Below are 19,395 nucleotides of genomic sequence, written 5' to 3' on the forward strand. Positions count from 1 at the left end.
AAATTGTTGGCTCATTTGCCGCAATACGACCATAACTAGGGTTTTCATTCGCCCGCCCTGTCGACGCGACAGGATACAATTCACACAGCCATCTCACCGTTAGATAGGAAGACGTGCAAAAATGCAAGCCGGCAGCAGAGGCGGATCCAGCAAAATGCATTGAGGGTTGTTTTTTTTTCCAGCTTTGCTTAAAATTTACGAAGCGTAAATCGCAGAGAAGCTATGCGTAATCCAGATGCATTTCCATGCGTTGGGTGGGGGGGGGGCATTGCCCTCCTGGCCCGCTCTGGATCATGATCCGCCATAGCCCTGAGTACAGTCCTGTAGGTTGGCTTTCTTCCGCTGATCATTCGGTCCACTGTACTCAGGGCTAGATCCGCCACTGTCCGGCAGCAACGCATATATTGTCAGACGTGACACATCGATTGTTTTCACTCGCATTTTTTAATCAATTCGGTGAATTCATAGTTGAAATTAAACATAATTCCAACCCCTTCATGAAAACTGCATGTACATAATCGCTGTTGAATGAACGCGCACTCGCAATGTTTGATTTAACTGTTTTTAACGGCCATTACTGATGTTATCAGCCAACGAAATAATTCGAACGTTGCCTTCGGCATATGCGCGCACACTGCGCATTCGACGCGCATGCCGATGAACGTGCGTCATGGCAACGAATGTCGCGTTTGTGTCGTCACTCATGTAAATACGAGGGTTCTATACGTTCGGAGCACCAAACGGTGCTGATGTGCTGTCTATTTAGTGCCCGAAACCGACTGTTTACGCGCTCTCTACTTAGTATGGGGGCATGCCGATATCCTGTGTATTTTAATAACAACTTGTTGCATCAAACCTGCATGTCTGTAAGTATATCCGTGTTCTGCATTTCCTATATTTTAAACCCAAACGACACAAAGTGTTCGGAAAATTCCTGGGAAATTATTGTGGTGGTGCGATTTGGCAATTTGACTGACGTGCGTAAAACAACAAATGAGTTGGTAATCGGAAGACGACTCGTTCTCTGGCTGTCATTGTTATTAGCTGTAAAGCAAAGTTTATTTCATGTCTTATTACGAATAATTTCAGCAATTGTAGACATTGCTACAATTATAACTTCAACTAAATGGGACTCATTTCAAGCCGTTCCATTGCGATTATATTTGAATGCCAGACTTAAACAGCGTTACATGTATTTCAAAATGTAATCGGTGGGTATGTGAATGCTCTTCTCGTGGCATGGTTATCGCATATTTGCTTTCCATCACAGTCATAACTCGATCACTTCCAGTAAGTGTGTTATGTTACAGTGGGACTATGCAATTACGTAACACGTATCGTTATTTTTTTGCGGGAAGATTCATTTGATTTATTGATCTTTATTCACAACCATGTTTTATTTCATTGTTTGCATGAACCATTAATGGACTAATTAAAAAAAAACACTGAACTATTCATTCATTTATTCATTCATTTTATTATAAGGCAACATTACGTAACTATTCACTAATCGGAGCGATAATTTATTTCACAGTTTGAAAAATTATGTACGCCGTTTAAAACAATTGGAATCAGTTCTCGACAGAGCACCGCCTCAAATTTAGTTAAACCAACAACAATTAGCATCCCATTAACATAAATTGATGTATCGTTTATTTGACTATACCATAAATTAGCGAACTAATCGCTTAATTATGCGGTTACTGTACATAGTCTTGACTTGCGAGGGCGCTCACAACTTTGTTTTTTCACCTGAATTCGGTTCACTGCGAGCAGATGTGATCATGAATTACTAAGAACACACGTTATACTTACAGGCATCACCGTATCTACGACAGTTGGATGTTACAATGCTCGAATTAGTCGATTGAAAAAAGAGTTACAATAGTTGCCTGTAATGTGCGACTCTGTACCACTCATTTCCAACTGTTATGTAACTATTCAGTGATCGGAGCGATTATTTGCAGGGTTTTTTCGTAAACATGCCCGAGATCAAATAGTTTGTAAAAATTTGAAAAAAAGGTGTACGCTGTTTAGTAAAATAATTCGAGTCAGTGCACAATAGAGCACCACTTTGAATTAAATTAAATTAAATCGACAACAAATTGTCTTCAATTAACGTAAATTGAATTATAGTTGATTTGGCTATATCATAAATTAACAAACTAATCGATTAATCACGCGTCTACAGTTCACAGTATTGACTCGCGAGGGCGCTCACAGCTCTGTTTTTTTTCTGAATTCTGTTCACTGCGACGGAGCAGGTGTGATCATGGATTACTTGGAACACACGCCATCACAGGCATCACCGTATCTACGACAGTTGGATGCTACAATGCTCGAATTAGTCGATTGAAAAAAGAGTTACAATAGTTGCCTGTAATGTGCGAATCTGTACCACTCACTTCCAACTGTTATGTAACTATTCAGTGATCGGAGCGATTATTTTTGTTCACAGTTGCAGGGTTTTTACGTAAACATGCGCGAGATCAAATAGTTTGTAAAAAGTTGAAAAAAGGTGTACGCCGTTTAAAAATAATTCGAATCAATGCACAACAGAGCACCACTTTAAATTAAATTAAATTAAATTGACAACAAATTGTGTTCAACTAACGTAAATTGAATTATAGTTGATTTGGCTATACCGTAAATTAACGAACTAATCGATTAATCACTACTAACAGTACCACTCACTTACAACTGCTTCCCGCAAATCTAAGCGTTTGTCTTGAGTATTGAGAGCTTAGTACTCGAGCTAAACTTAGACAAAATCCACGAATTCGACACTCCCGTGTGCCCTGGGTGAAAGTGTATGTGGTTTCGTAACTATTACTGTTAATAAATAGATTATTAATAGTCGGTTTTAGATTTACCATTACCCATGTTATCAGCCAAACAAAACTTCGAACGTTGCCTTAGGCGCATGCGCACACACTGCGCAACGAATGTCGTCACTCATGTAAACACAGGGGTTCTATACGTTCGGAGCATCAAACAGTGCAGATGCGCTAAATATTTAGTGCCCGAAACCGACTGTTTACGTGCTCTCTACTTAGTATGGGGGCATGTAGTTTTCTTGATTTATTCTGCAGATATCGGTAAAATGTAGGTAGGGCTTTGAAGAAGCAACTAATATTCTTCAACCTAGTATTTTTTTTAAAATTTATTTTTCGTAAAAGAAAATATTCCTATTTTATCAAATGAGATTGCACTACAGTGTGAGGGCCCACTTACTAAGGAGGAAGTTTTTGCTGTGCTTAAAAAAGCCCCTCAGAATAAGACTTCAGGTAGCGATGGTCTACCCCCCGAGTTTTATTTATTTTTTTGGGAATATATTGGAGATGCACTAGTTGCTTCACTCAATCATGGTTATAGAGAAGGCATGATGTCAAACACACAAAAACAGACAGTCATTACCTTATTACCAAAGCCAGATAAAGACCAACTTCATCTAGGAAATTGGAGACCAGTTTCTTTATTAAATAGTGATTATAAGCTAGCAAGTAGGTGCATTGTAAAACGTCTTGAGAATATTTTGCCTAAGATTATCAACGAAGATCAATCAGCTTTTATTTCGGGGAGGAAAATTATGGATAATATAAGGCTTATTTCTGATGTTATCGATTATTGTGAGGAGTATAAGCACCCAGGGGCAGTCATGTTTGTGGACTTCTCTAAAGCTTACGATACTTTGGAATGGAACTTTATAAATAAGGCATTGAAATTGTTTAATTTTGGTGATTCATTTATACGTTGAGTAAATGTATTTTATAATGATATTAAGAGTTGTGTTGTAAACAATGGGTTTTCCACAGGTTGGTTTGGATTATCACGGGGTATAAAACAGGGCTGTCCTTTATAGACTGCACTGTTTGTAATTGCTATCGAACTCCTTGCCATTTCTATACGTGCCAGTAAAGAAATTGAAGGAGTACATTTGCCTTATGACAAAGAAATTCGAATTTTAGGGTATGCAGATGATACCACGCTCTTTTGGGGGGATCAGGTGTCAGTTAAGCACATTCTTATTTTGTTAAAGTACTTTCATAAGTGTTCCGGACTTAGAATTAACTTGCAAAAAACACAGCTTTTATTAGTAGGTACTATGAAAAGGCAATGGCGGGAAATAGATGAGATTTCTCCCACTGATGAGCCAATTAGATATTTAGGCATTTATCTGGGCCACAATAAAAAGTGTAATAGGAAATTAAATTTTGATGATAAGATAACTAAAATTTCAAATATTCTGTTAGTCTGGAAATCACGTAATTTAACTCTCAAAGGAAAGGTTATTTTAGTTAAGGTATTTGGTGCATCAAATCTGGTGTATTCAATGACTGCGATTTCAACCCCGAGTAATGTTATTAATGAGGCTAGGTCCTTGCTATTCAATTTCTTGTGGAGGGGTAAAAAACATCATATAAAGCGTAATACCCTAATTGGTAACTATGATCAAGGAGGCCTTCGTATGGTGGATATTGAAATGTTAAACAAAGCAATAAAACTTTCCTGGGCTGTTAAAATTATAGATACAGAATCAACTATACCTGTATTCAGTCATTATTATTTTAGAAATTATGAGGGTTTGCGATTTTTACTCCAGTGCAATTATGATTGGGGCCAAATAAATGGTAGAATACCTCCCTTTTACATGGATATTATAAGATATTGGAGTGAGATAAATAAACAGAAGGAACCAAGTTGTGTACAGGAAATTATAACGCAAACAATTTGGAATAATAAATATATTTTGATAAATGGGAGCTCTGTATATTACAGTAAATGGCACATCAGTGGGGTAAGATACATCTGTAATTTGTTAGATAATAACGGTAAATTTCTAAAGTGCCGTCAGTTTACTGAAAAGTATAATATTGCTGTGAATTTTATAACATATACAGGTATTATTTCGGCAATTCCATCAAAATGGAAAAATCTTTTGAAATCTAATGACCATGTGCATGTAACTGGACAAAATGTTCAAAATACAATTGATTATGGAAAGGGTAAAACAAAAGATTTCTATAAAATACTGATAAAAAGTAAATTTGAACCCCCAAGCTCAGAAACTAAATACGGGTCAATGATTTATGGGCGGAACATAGCAGGAAAATGGAAGGCAATTTGGGAGTTACCTTATAAGGCAATTTGGGAGTTACCTTATAAGGCAATTTGGGAGTTACCTTATAAGGAAATTTGGGAGTTATGTCACGAGGTGTTTGAATCATATCAGAAACTGTATTATTAAAAGGACACGGTTGTTATTATGTAATTTTGTATTTATTAATTTATTGTAATAGTATAAATTGATAACAGCCCAGAGGTAGGTTTTGTAGCCCAGTAGGTAGCCACATTGTCACTACACGTACAGAAAGTACCTATTATGTGACCTCGAGGTCGCACTTGGACACTGCTGGACGAGTATCCGTGTGATGAATGAACAGGTGTCGCGGACGAATTAGCGATTGACACAATTAGCCATGTGATGGCAGGGTATTTAAAGACTGAGACAGCGTGGTGCTCGGGGGTTGCTGCTGGAGATCTTGACCAACATCTACGCTTTGTACGACCCTAGAAGCGGCGAGCAGTACCACCACATACTACCATAGTCGAACCCGGCGTTGAACACCAGTCTGAAGTCTAACTGGGAAGGAAGCCTTAGCGCTGTGGACGAGAAGGGAGAGTTCAAGTCGCTAATTACCGTCGCTGGCTTCTTATAATTCACCGGGCGACGCTGCCGACTGACACTGTTCGACGCACGTCGGGAAACGTCAGGTACCGAACATTCCTACACACACACTAGTTAGTCTTGGGCTTTAAGTTATTATATTATATTATCTTGTTAATTACTAGAATTGTTATTTTCCTGGCCAGCTTATTTATGTAACATTTTAAGAGTGCATGACACTGATAAACGTGACTAGTAGGGTACGCCGTTCCTCCCCTGGTCGTAGGGTAGTTACCGACATTGCCGTGGTGTCTACAGTGCGAAATTCCGTAACCCCCACCTCTTACCAATAACATAGTTGCGTTGGTGCGTGGTGAGGGCCGCGTGTAGTGCTGAACCTCTGCAAGGGCGGGCGATACCGACGGAGAGAACTGTAGCAAGTATATGTTTTGTGTACCTAATAAACTTTGGTTTCACGTAATTCATGTGTAGTGTTGTATGTGTAAGACTGGCCGGTGTGCATTATTGCTGCTTATATGTGCATATAGTCATATTGAACTCTACTGGAGCCCATCAGTCTAAATTATACTTGTGTTACACAAATTGTGTAATTTTATATTGGTTAAGAACCCGCACACTAGGTAGTAAACGTATTGCATACTATTTGGTATTTTGGCTAATATTTGATCCAGTGACCTCGTGACAAGTTACCTTATAAGGCAATTTGGGAGTTACCTTATAAGGCAATTTGGGAGTTACCTTATAAGGTAACAGGTGAAGAAAAAATGAGAATTTGTCAGTTCAAAATTGTGCACAGAATTGTAACAACAAATTTATTCTTATACAAAAATAACTTAAGAACAGATAGTTTGTGTAAATATTGTCAAAATGAGGAAAATTTAGAACATTTGTTCTGGTATTGTTCAACTGCACAAAGATTTTGGAATTCGTTTGACGAGTTCTGGAAAAAGATCTCTGATGATAACACAAATTTAATCACATGTTCAAGTATTATCTTCAGAGTACTGGAAAACAGATCCCTTTTAAATTTGTTGTTACTAATTGGTAAATATGTCTTGTATTGTAGCAGGTTTACTGGTTATAGCCCAACAATAGTCTATTTTATAAGTAAAATTAGAAACCAAATTAGCATTGAAAAATGTGTTTTAACTGAAAAAAAGTTTGAAACGAAATGGAGCAAAGTGCTGCAAGTGATTGAAGGATATTTGTAAGTTAATTTTATAAGTTTATTTAACATGTAGTCATTGTAAATTAATGAAATTCAACAGTTTATAAAAGAAAAGAAATGAACCCCTCCCTCATACACACACTAACAACAACAGCCCCCCCCCCCAACCATTTTTTTTTATTTCCACTTTTCCCCCTTCTCTTTTCTTATCTCTAATATTGCTTCATTTTATGTTGTTAATTATCTTTTTGTATATCTTTTTGACATGTAAGATTATTTTGAAGTAATGTACTTTTTTGGGAAAATATATGAATAAAAAAAAATTATAAAAGAAAAAAAAAAAAGAAAAAAAAAAGATCTATAATAATAAGATTATGCATCGCATCGACTTCCGCGCACTGCACTATACTGTCTTCGTGCATACTTTGCAGTATCCTCGTAATAACCTCATATTATTTTATAATAGTTCATACACACATTCGACAGGGGGTCATAGGTTATAAATCAATAAAACGATTAGTAGTCTTTTATTAACTTTTATTATATAAACTTTTTCTCATACGTACAGAATTCAAAGACCAGTCATGAAGATACAAGAGTAAATTCGACGTAAAATGTGAGATACGCTACCACAAATAAATACATGTATAAATAAAGAAACTCGATTCTCCTAATTTAGTGCCCTGACATATTCAATATCACAGAATTCCACAGATATTCACATTTGCAATTTAAATTACATCAAGCCGAGAATTCTCTTTTTGGCTAGTGTCGAAATCGGAGAAATGTTCTATCTCTCTCTCTCTCTCTTTCCTTGGCAATGGTCGAATTCAGGGCTAGATATAACACATCGGGTAACAATGCCATATTGCGATTTGGTCGCTATCGTTGTTACCTTCATTTAATACCCAAGACCGCCTAACTTCTTCTTAAAGCCGAATTGCAGTATTGGGGAAGTTAAATGGTCTTGACCAATAGCAAATAATCATAAATTGGAATAATATGACAAATAAGCCAATAGCACGTGTTTGTTTAGTACTATCAACATTATGCATTCGCAAATAAATACACATCGATGGGGCTACATTATACCTTCTAAAAATCCTTGTCGAGAAATGAGGTTAATGTTAAAGTTTTTTTTAACGAAAGTTCAAATACAAATGAGAGAAAACCATGGTCAACTCAGGATATGACAAACGAAAGCAGTATTTATCAATCTTCCTGGCATAGTATATTAGTGTTCAATTCATAGTACATGTCATCTACTGCTGTGAACGTAGAGGACGCAACGTGTGAAGTGTCATCAACAAGTCAGGGAGAATGCTCAGTCTTTCTGCCGCAGGTAGCCTGTCTACGTCTATAGCGCCCACATGCGACACCCGCAAGAACGGATATATTCTCCTATCCAAATAATGACATAAGAACCGCTGTCAGGAGAAGTACGATACTGAACTTGACTGCACTGCCTGTATAATAAATGATATGAGGTCAGTATTAGTTACATAAACATATAACAACGTGTTTGCGTCAACGATTTGCACATCATCAGGTATGTATGGTGGCGCCATTACAAACACTAACGTTGGCGCCCTCTGGTGGTCTATAACCATCTTCAAACTCATTTGTTTCTTACCTGAACACGGTGAATTCCCGCCGTATCCGTCTTCTACGTCACCAAACGGAAGACAATAATGACTGTTTGTCAAATTGCCATCGATATATGCAGCAGCCTTCGGTGCCGATACAGTCATACAGATATACTGATACATGTAGCAGTCTTCACTCGGGGAAAATGATGTCGGCTTTCAGTTCTCGTATCGTAATCGATTCAAATGACGGTATACCCACAGTCAGATCGTAGACGTCTTTGACGTCGACATCGTATTGGACGACGGTGGCGTTGTCTTGCAAATCAGATGTATCGGAGATACTCGCAATAAATGCGTAGTTCGTCGTTCCGCTGGTCGCTTTGATTTCATCCCATCCAATGTTGTAAATTTCCATGTCAAAGGTCACACTGACTTCCTCTCCAATTTTGTAGATCAGATTGGAGTCGGGTTTTGTGATGTTCAGATCGGATGCGCGAAGATCTGATGAAAAAAAATAACGTAGTTAGTATTATTTAATCTTAATCACGGATTAAAGCGCTGCAGTTGTCACGTGACATCTTTTTATGGGTCCCATGTGCTATATACAACGCGTGTAATATACATTGTTTGTTCACATGAAATCGATACGCGGGTCACGTGACAATTGCAGTGCTTTAACCATCCTAATATGACGTAATTGGGAAATAAACATGTATTCAATTTGATGCTGCCGCCTTAGAACAAAGTAAAGTGCAACTTACCCGCCGTACATTCTTTTTCACCAGCGTCGTTGGCGCTATTTCCCCAGTCCAGACAGTAAAAGTCATTTGATTTATCGTCGTCTTCGTACTCAATGTCTTTGCTGTGAATCAATGTAACGCACAGTTTGGTCAGGTTTCCGCACTCCCAAGTAGGAATAGCAATGGTAGCATTGGGCGTGAAGGTCGATGGGTTCTTTTGCTTCTCCATTGCAATTCCCTTTTTGTATTCGTCTTCGTTGGAGAACTCCATTTCGAAAGTGAATTCCCCGGGGAATTCTACAGTGATGTCTTCATCCGGTTCCGAATATTCCAAACTGAGAATAAAGTCGTAGTTTCCGTCTGAGTTGGTTGGCAATGTATCTGGTCCATCATTAATCACTACAATGTTTAATTCGGTGAATGTATCTCTACCGGAGTAAAATGACACGAGACTGTTGTCTGGTTCTGGTTCCGTTATTGTCACGGTGTAAATATTCAAATCTGAAGAAGAAGATCAAGGCATATATTTGTAATAATTCTATTATACTCACAGACGCATTCGTAATATAAATACAATTTATCGATATACGGTGGATGAATACCAAAAGAAACACTGGCAAAAAAAATCTTCGCAAACTCGACGTCTGTATCTCCGCAGTTCATGGAGACAAGAAGAACAAAAACAGTATTATTGTATTATCTTTCTCAAAAGTTGCGCCCTCTAGCTATGAACTATTTTTGTGACGTAATATTGTCGAGTTAATTAACTAGACAACTATATTTGGTTATGTGGTATTCGTCATTTAAAATACATCAGAATACGGTTTATTGACTGGCGACAACGGATCAAATAAATGTCAGCGCTGTCAATGGCGCCCTTACACTTAACTACGTCACGGAAGCGCTTTTCGCTAGAGGGCTCGACGTATATAGGACAGATATATTATTTGTTCAGCTGTACATTTTCATTGGTTGTATTTTTGTCGAGTCAGAATATTCACTTTTAAATGTCTTAGTTTAGAACCATATTTAATATTTTATTCATTGCATTTTCATTTTTTTTTCGCTGAAGAAGAGAATTTGAAAATACAAAATGGCGAATTATTAGCAATTCTTACCACATGCTAGCAGAGCGAAGCAGATTTTCACAGGCAATAGAAGAATGACAAATAACAACTTCAGTGTATTTTCCATCTGAGAAACAAACATAAAAAGTGTTATCTATCTATCACCTGACACCTGGGTTGAAGCTACAATGGTAAGATATATCATAATGTGAATTACATATCGTTTATAAATTCTTTGTATTGCTAAGTACAAATGTAATTGTCCTCATAGAAGACTCATTGATACAATTCTGAAATGTCTTACTGCACGTAGTAACTTATATTGTTATTTTGTGGAGTTGTTTCAATACGAGGAAGGATACTTGTCACTGGATCACAAAGTAATCGTATTAATAACGGTGACGTCACAATGTTAATAATTCGGGTAAACTCACCTGTTAATTTATGAACAATCTTCTTCGTTTTTCTTGAAATGTAATATTTCTTAAATAAAATAAAGTAAAATAAGTGAAGAAAGTTTGACTGCGTTGCTGTAGATATTAGCTGTTTGCTTTGTTCCCGAGATCTGTGCTCTGTAACTGTTGTCTGGAGTTACCAAAACTTATGGCTCACAAATGACTTGGGAAGGCAATTTATAGACGAATTGTCGCCTATGTAATGGACCGGAAATGTGAATTGCAATGACAGTACAAGGATAGTCATAGGGGTGTGGAAGTCACTCATGTCACACGTGATGCTGTATGCAAATTAAATAATACCAAATATGGAAGAGAAAACAAAACAAAATCATCCCAATATGCTAATTCCTCGTGCATGACGTCATTTTCAAAATTAAGTGCATGTTACCGACATGAACTATTTTTGAGGTTGTGTTTATTTTTAAATGAACATGATGTGTCATCCATCAATACAAATATGGGTTACCCATGCAGGTGTTGTCGCGTTTAAACCAACAAATGAGATGCCAAGGTATCTATGTACAATTTAATGTCATACAACAATGGCTTATCAGAGGGATAGTTTTAATAACAATCCTTAAAATGATAACAATTTACCGTTACCGTTATTGCAAATTGAAATGAACCATTGGACACGTAACAGTTGAAAGTCAAGTTTTTCATAACTAAAATTCATCGCAGTAAAACGACGACGACATGTTACGTACATTCTACCCATTACATTTTGTGCGATGGGCTGAGGCCCTGTACTAAAAAATAATAATATAATAATAAATTGACTAATACTAAAATGAATAATTGTAGACAAATTTCGACATGAAATTGTTTCACTGCTATGTGTGCTAACATCTGCGAAGCGAAAAAAATCGTGAGTAGAATTCTATCTTAAAAAGCTTCAACAATAATGCTAAAATAGTACAATCTTGTTTTTTTGTTGTACAACAATTTGCCGTAGTATATCTAGGGTGAGCGTGGGTTTGTCTGTGGGTGGGGTGAGGCTTAGGATTCCCTTCTCTAAAATGGTAAAATAGTTCAAAAATGTTATGTGAAATAACTTAACAACCTAACACAAAGTAAGCCAATTGAATTTAAAACCGAAAATATAAAAATGTCTGTAACAGAGCTCTAAAATACTAAAGAATTCGCTTTTTTTTTTAAATTAAAAAAAAATCACACGATTCACATCAAATGTATTATTGTTGTTTTCGAACCCCCTATTCAAAAGTGCTGTAATTCTTGGGCAGTGTTGGGTTTATTGGTGTCTAAGGGACAACATCAAAAGTTCAATGTAGGTAAAAAAAAAACTTAATTCCTTTAGTTTTCCACCCCAACCCTCACTGAAACTTAATAATAAATATTGATCATGGCGTCAGACTACATTAACCATTAAATACAAATTGATAATCGGACAGTAGTATGGCATAGCAGTTGGTTGTAATAATGAAGCGGAATATACGCATGCGCAAACTACTTTTCAGGGTTCTGCATATGCTCTAGGTCCATGACCTGAAATTGACCTCATTTGACGCACATATTTACACTCGGACCAAACCATTTCCTCGCCTTGGATGTTTTTTTTTCCATTTTCTGATATTTTTGTCTATGATTGGATAGAAAAAAATCGAACTACAAATACTCCAAGTTGTTTTTGACTTCATTAAAAAACAAAATCGTTTTTGTAGGTTGGAAACTTTTTGAGATGAAAAACCCCGACCCCCAAACTAAAGCAAATAAGTTTTTTATCCGACATCGATCTTTTGAGGTCGTCCCTAAGTGCACTTGGAACTTGTGTACTTTAAATTGTTGTCACATTTTTGCCCCGATACGACCGTAGCCAGGGGTTTCCTTCGTTCCGCCCTTTCGACGCGGCAGGATACAATTCACACAGCCATCTCATCGATTGATAAGAAAGCGTGCAAAAATAATGCACGCCGGAGGCATCGCATATAATGTCAGACGTGACATGTCGACCGTTTTCACTTTCATTTGATTATTTCATAGTTGTAATTACACGTAATTCGAACACCTTTAAGAAAACTGCATGTACATGAATGCTGTTGAATGTACGCGCACTCGCAATGTTTGAATTTAACTGTTTTCAATGTGCATTACTTGTGTTATCAGCAAAATGAACATTTCGAACGTTACCTTTGACGTATGCGCGCACACTGCGCATTCGACGCGCATGCCGATCAACGGTGACATGGCAACGAATGTCGCGTTTGTGTCGTCACTGTGTAAACACAGGGGTACTATACGTTCGGAGCACCAAACAGTGCTGACGTGCTGTCTTTGCAGTGCCCGAAACCGACTGTTTACGCGCTCTCTACTTAGTATGGGGGCATGCCGATATCCTGTGTATTTTAATAACAACTTTTTGCATCAAACATGCATGTCTGTAAGTATATCCGTGTTCTGCATTTCCTATATTTTAAACCCAAACGACACTAAGTGCTCGGGAAATTCCTGGGAAATTATTGTGGTGGTTCGTTTTGGCAATGTGACTGACGTACGTAAAACAACAAATGAGTTGATAATCGGCTGACGACTCGTTTTCTGGCTGTTATTGATATTGCTCATAATGCAAAGTTTATATAGTGACATTTTATAAATAATTTCAGCAATTGTCGACATTGCTGCTGTTATAATTTCAATTAAATGAAACTTATTTTGATCCGTTCCATTACGATTATATTTGAATGCATGACTTGGACATGGATTTTTAAACAGTCTAAGAGTATATATTATTTACCAATTTGTTTCTACTAACCTTGTCCTTTAACGTTCCATACGAAATTATATAACAATTGTTCTAATTCTTTTATTATTTTTTGTGAAAGTGACGGCAAGGTTGAGAATAAATTAATGCACTTTGGCAATAATAGACTTTTGATGATTTTAGAATTTTAAGATTAAAAAAAAGTCATCGAGTACTTTAGAGACTGCTTTCAACGATCGTCCCATCAATGATGATGAATGTATCATCGGCATAATGTCCGAGTAAAAATTGTGAGCCTGAAAATATTACACCCTTAATTTGTAGATTCGATTTTATAGCCTGAGCTAACAATTCATCACAAATAATTAACAAATATAGGGACAATGGATCTTCTTGTCTAACACCCCGTTGCAAATTATTTTTATTGGAAACATTGCCAATGCTAATAACATAGCTATTTATATCTTTATAAAAGATGCGTACCAAAATTCTTATATTTTCTTGAAAGTCAAATTTGTGTTATTCCTTCATCCAGAAAAGCCCATTCCAACGAATCAAATGCATTTTCAAATTCGACTAACAATAATAACCCTGGGATATTATATTGTTTAGCATAATGCATTATATCATACAGGAGGCGAGTATTTTCACCTATATATCTATTGTTTACATACCGTACTTGGAATTCACTGATAATTTGGGGGAGAACCTCCAATTACGGTGACAAATGTATAATAATAGCGCCATAAGTTACAGCAATATTTTCATCCTAACATATTAGGAAACGTACGCGAATTCCAAATATGGAACGATTACGTGCGTAAGCGTCCTCTAATAATATAAACAAAAATGGCTTCCCCCGGGGTTTGACCGGACCCCACACAAAAAAGTTTGTTCTGTTCTAAACGTTCTTGATTTCAGCATTCCCATGATGTATTCCTGGTAGGAAAAGATGTATAATAATAAAGTTATTACGAGGATACTGCAAAGTCTGCACTCAGACAGTACGCGGTCGTACTGCGCTGTACGTGCATACTTTCCAGTATCCTCGTAATAACCTCATACTATTTTATAATAGTTCATACATACGAAAGGGGGTCATAGGATTCACGATATGTTATCGATCAATAAAATAATTACTTGTCTTTTATTAACTTTTATTATAAACTGTTTCTAATACGCACAGAATTCAAAAACCAGTCATGAACTTTGAAATACAAGAGTGAATTCAACGTAAAATGTGAGATACGCTACCACAAATAAATACACATATAAATAAAGTAAATCGATTCTCCTAATTTAGTGCCCTGACATATTCAATATCACAGAATTCCACAGATATTCACATTTGCAATTTAAATTACATCAAGCCGAGAATTCTTTTTTTGGCTAGTGTCCGTCGAAATCGGAGAAATGTTCTCTCTCTCTCCCTATCTTTCTTTGGCAATTGTCGAATTCAGGGCTAGATATAACACATCGGGTAACAGTGCCATATTGCGATTTGGTCGCTATCGTTGTTACCTTCATTTAATACCCAAGACCGCCTAACTTCTTCTTAAAGCCGAATTGCAGTATTGGGCCGGGAAGTTAAAGGGTCTTGACCAATAGCAAATAATCATAGATTGGAATAATATGACAAATAAGCCAATAGCACGTGTTTGTTCAGTGCTATCAAAATTATGCATTCGCAAATAAATACACATCGACGGGGCTACATTATACCTTCTAAAAATCCTTGTCGAGAAATGTGGTTAATGTCAAAGTTTTTTTTAACTAAAGTTCAAATACAAAAGAGAGAAAACCATGGTCAACTCAGTATATGACAAACCAAAGCAGTATTTATAAATCTTCCTGGCATAGTATATTAGTGTTCAATTCATAGTACATATCATCTACTGCTGTGAACGTAGAGGACGCAACGTGTGAAATGTCATCAACAAGTCAGGGAGAATGCTCAGTCGTTCTGCCGCAGGTAGCCTGTCTACGTCTATAGCGCCCACATGCGACACCCGCAAGAACGGATATATTCTCCTATCCAAATAATGACATAAGAACCGCTGTCAGGAGAAGTACGATACTGAACTTGACTGCACTACCTGTATAAAAAACAAATGATATGAGGTCAGTATTAGTTACGTAAACATATAACAACGTGTTTGCGTCAACGATTTGCACATCATCAGGTATGTATGGTGGCGCCATTACAAACACTAACGTTGGCGCCCTCTGGTGGTCTATAACCATCTTCAAACTCATTTGTTTCTTACCTGAACACGGTGAATTTCCGCCGTATCCGTCTTCTACGTCACCAAACGGAAGACAATAATGACTGTTTGTTAAATTGCCATCGATATATGCAGCAGCCTTCGGTGCTGATACAGTCATACAGATATACTGATACATGTAGCAGTCTTCACTCGGGAAAATGATGTCTGCTTTGAGTTCTCGTATCGTAATCGATTCAAATGACGGTATACCCACAGTCAGGTCGTACGCGTCTTTGACGTCGACGTCGTATTGGACGACGGTGGCGTTGTCGTCTTGCAAATCAGATGTATCGGAGATACTCGCAAAAAATGCGTAGTTCGACGTTCCGCTGGTCGCTTTGATTTCATCCCACCCAATGTTGTAAATTTCCATGTCAAAGGTCACACTGACTTCCTCTCCAATTTTGTAGATCAGATTGGAGTCAGGTTTCGTGATGTTCAGATCGGATGCGCGAAGATCTGATGAGCAAAAATAACGTGGTTAGTATTATTTAATGTTAATCACGGATTAAGCGCTGCAGTCGTCACGTGACATTATTTTATGGGTCCCATGTGATATATACAACGCGTGTAATATACATTGTTTGTTCACATGAAATCGATACGCGGGTCACGTGACAATCGCAGTACTTTAACCATCCTAATATGACGTAATTGGGAAATAAACATGTATTCAATTTGATGCTGCGCCTTAGAACAAAGTGCAACTTACCCGCCGTACATTCTTTTTCACCAGCGTCGTTGGCGCTATTTCCCCAGTCCAGACAGTAAAAGTCATTTGATTTATCGTCGTCTTCGTACTCAATGTCTTTGCTGTGAATCAACGTAACGCACAGTTTGGTCAGGTTACCGCACTCCCAAGTAGGAATAGCAATAGTAGCATTGGGCGTAAAGGTCGATGGATTCTTTTGCTTCTCCATTGCAATTCCCTTTTTGTATTCGTCTTCGTTGGAGAACTCCATTTCGAAAGTAAATTCCCCGGGGAATTCTACAGTGATGTCTTCATCCGGTTCCGAATATTCCAAACTGAGAACAAAGTCGTAGTTTCCGTCTGAGTTGGATGGCAATGTATCTGGTCCATCATTGATCACTACAATGTTTAATTCGGTGAATGTGTCTCTACCGGAGTAAAATGACACGAGACTGTTGTCTGGTTCTGGTTCCGTTATTGTCACGGTGTAAATATTCAAATCTGAAGAAGGAGATCAAGGCATATATTTGTATTAATTCTATTATACACACAGACGCATCCGTAATATAAATACGGTGGATGAATATCATAGGGAACACTGGCAAAAAAAACTTCGCAAACTCAAAGTCTGTATCTCCGCAATTCTTGGAGACAAGAAGAAAAAAAACAGCTGTATTATCTTTCTCATAAGTCGCGCCCTCTAGTGATGAACTGTTTTTGTGACGTCAAATTGACTAGTTAATTAACTAGAAAAAAGTTATGTGGTATTCGTCATTTAAATACAGCAGAATACGGTTTATTGACTGGCGACAATAGATCAAATAAAAGTCAGCGCTGTCAATGGCGCCCTCACACTTAACTACGTCACGGAAGGGCTTGTCACTAGAGGGCGCGACGTATATAGGACAGATATATTATTTGTTCAGTTCTACATTTTCATTGGTTGTATTTTTGTCGAGTTAGAATGTTCCCTTTTAAACGTATTAGTTACTTGTCTGAGCCATATTTAATATTTGATTCATTGCATTTTCATTTTTTTTTCGCTGGAGAAAAGAATTTGAAATACAAATTGGTGATTTATTAGGAATTCTTACCACATGCTAGCAGAGCGAAGCAGATATTCACATGCAATAGAAGAATAACAAATAACAACTTCAGTGTATTTTCCATCTGAAAAAGAAACATAATATTATTAGTATTACCTTTCACCTGGGTTGAAGCTACAATGGTGAGATACATGTGAATTACATATCGTTTATAAATTTTTTGTATTGCTAAGTACAAATGTAATTGTCCTCATAGAAGACACATTGATACAATTCTGAAATGTTTTACTACACGTAGTAACTTATATTGTTGTTTTGTGGAATTGTTTCAGTACGAGGAAGGATATTTGTCACTGGATCACAAAGTATTCATATTAATACGGGTAATAATTCGGGTAAACTCACCTGTTAATTTATGAACAGTCTTCTTCGTTTCTCTTGAAATGTAATATTTCTCAAATAAAATAAGATAAAATAAGTGAAGTAAGTCTGACTTCCCTGCTGTAGATATTAGCCGTTTGCTTTGTTCCCGAGATCTGTGCTCTGTAGCTGTTGTCTGAAGTTACCAAGACTTATGGCTCACAAATGCCTTGGGAAGGCAATTTATAGACGAACTGTCATCTCTGTAATGGACCGGAAATGCGAATTGCAATGACAGTACAAGGATGGTCATAGGGGTGTGGAAGTCGCTCATCTCACACGTGATGCTGTATGCAAATTAAATAATACCAAATATGGAAGAGGAAACAAAACAAAATCATACCGATATGCTAATTTTTCGTGCATGACGTCATTTTCAAAATTAAGTGCATGTTACCGACATGAACTATTTTCGAGGTTGTGTTTATTTTAAAATGATACATGATGTGTCATCCATCAATACAAATATGGGTTACCCATGCAGATGTTATCGCGTTTAAACCAACAAATGAGATGCCAAGGTATCTATGTACAATTTAATGTCATACAACAATGGCTCATCTAATATATAGTTTTAATAACAGTGATGTCAAATCCCTAATTTGGTAATAATTTACCGTTACCACAAGTGCAACTTGAAATAAACGATTGGACATTTAAAACAGTTAAAAGCCATGATTGTAAACTTTAAAATTAAACGGTGAAATGGTTCGCTGTAAAACGACGATGACGCAGAGCAAGTAAATAAAGACATATAGACATGTTGTTTCTCCCACAGGAATTCCTGCCATGATAATGATCTATTAAATAGTTCACATTTTAATAATTCGACACTAAATTTCACATAAAGATACGATCAGCAAACAATGTCAGAGCGTCGTCATTTTCAAGTGGGCGCTGTGGAGGTGCGTGCTCCGATAAGTCGGTGTCGAAATGTGTCGGTGATGGGATCAATTACGAAGATATATTCTGAAAATGTACGCGTATTGTTTTAATTAATGATGATTCTATAAGTGACCGTGATTTACTCGAGTTAACATGCGGGCATCAAGATAAGGCCTCGCGGTGAAAGGTCGACCAGTATTTTTGTGTGTCGTCTTTATTAATCTCCAAAACTACCTTGGGTATATGTTCGTTTCACCGAGAACCATAGTAAAAACGCTCAGCAAGAAACTTCACCCAACCTCAAAATTCCCCTTAATAAAATTGTTGGTATGTCCCTACCGTGACGCACAGTTGTCTCTGTTTACCTGATCTGTGAGCACGAAGGTTGTTATCGGACATTCACTGTATTGCTGGTCATCGCGTATAACAGTTCAAATATCCGCATCACAGTTGTTTTTGCCAAAATTTTAGAATCAGTGAAAGAAAAACTAGTTATAAAAAAGAACAACTCCTAATTGAGATTAATAACATACCGTATATGTGTTTGTGTGTCACGTGTTCAAATAACAAGGGATATCGATGTGACAGTTAGATTATTCTAGCGAATTGTTATTGAATTTTTAAAATGCAATTAAGTACAAACCACGTGTTTCTGT

The 19,395-nt window shown here is 37.1% G+C and overlaps 1 protein-coding gene across 1 annotated transcript; it reads right to left on the reverse strand.

The window, feature by feature from the left end:
- Window positions 1-14,807: 14,807 nt before the first annotated feature.
- LOC102803620 (uncharacterized) lies at window positions 14,808-17,392 on the reverse strand. Its single transcript, XM_085491496.1, has 4 exons — window positions 17,380-17,392; window positions 16,410-16,889; window positions 15,698-16,156; window positions 14,808-15,526 (listed from the first exon to the last, which is right to left on the reverse strand). Exons 1-4 carry the CDS (start codon window positions 17,390-17,392, stop codon window positions 15,462-15,464), a joined length of 1,017 nt encoding a protein of 338 aa, XP_085347622.1. The 3' UTR covers window positions 14,808-15,461.
- Window positions 17,393-19,395: the final 2,003 nt, after the last annotated feature.

The sequence above is a fragment of the Saccoglossus kowalevskii genome, chromosome 16 (assembly GCF_978046115.1).
Source record: "Saccoglossus kowalevskii chromosome 16, keSacKowa6.1, whole genome shotgun sequence".
NCBI classification, from domain to species: Eukaryota; Metazoa; Hemichordata; class Enteropneusta; family Harrimaniidae; genus Saccoglossus; species Saccoglossus kowalevskii.

Excerpts from the sequence above, each read along its gene's own strand:
- LOC102803620 (XM_085491496.1), bottom strand. Across the intron at positions 16,157-16,409 it reads TGAAAAAGAATGTACGGCGG|ATCTTCGCGCATCCGATCTG; the intron begins GTAAGTTGCACT and ends TTTGCTCATCAG. Across the intron at positions 15,527-15,697 it reads CGGAAATTCACCGTGTTCAG|GTAGTGCAGTCAAGTTCAGT; the intron begins GTAAGAAACAAA and ends TTTTTTATACAG.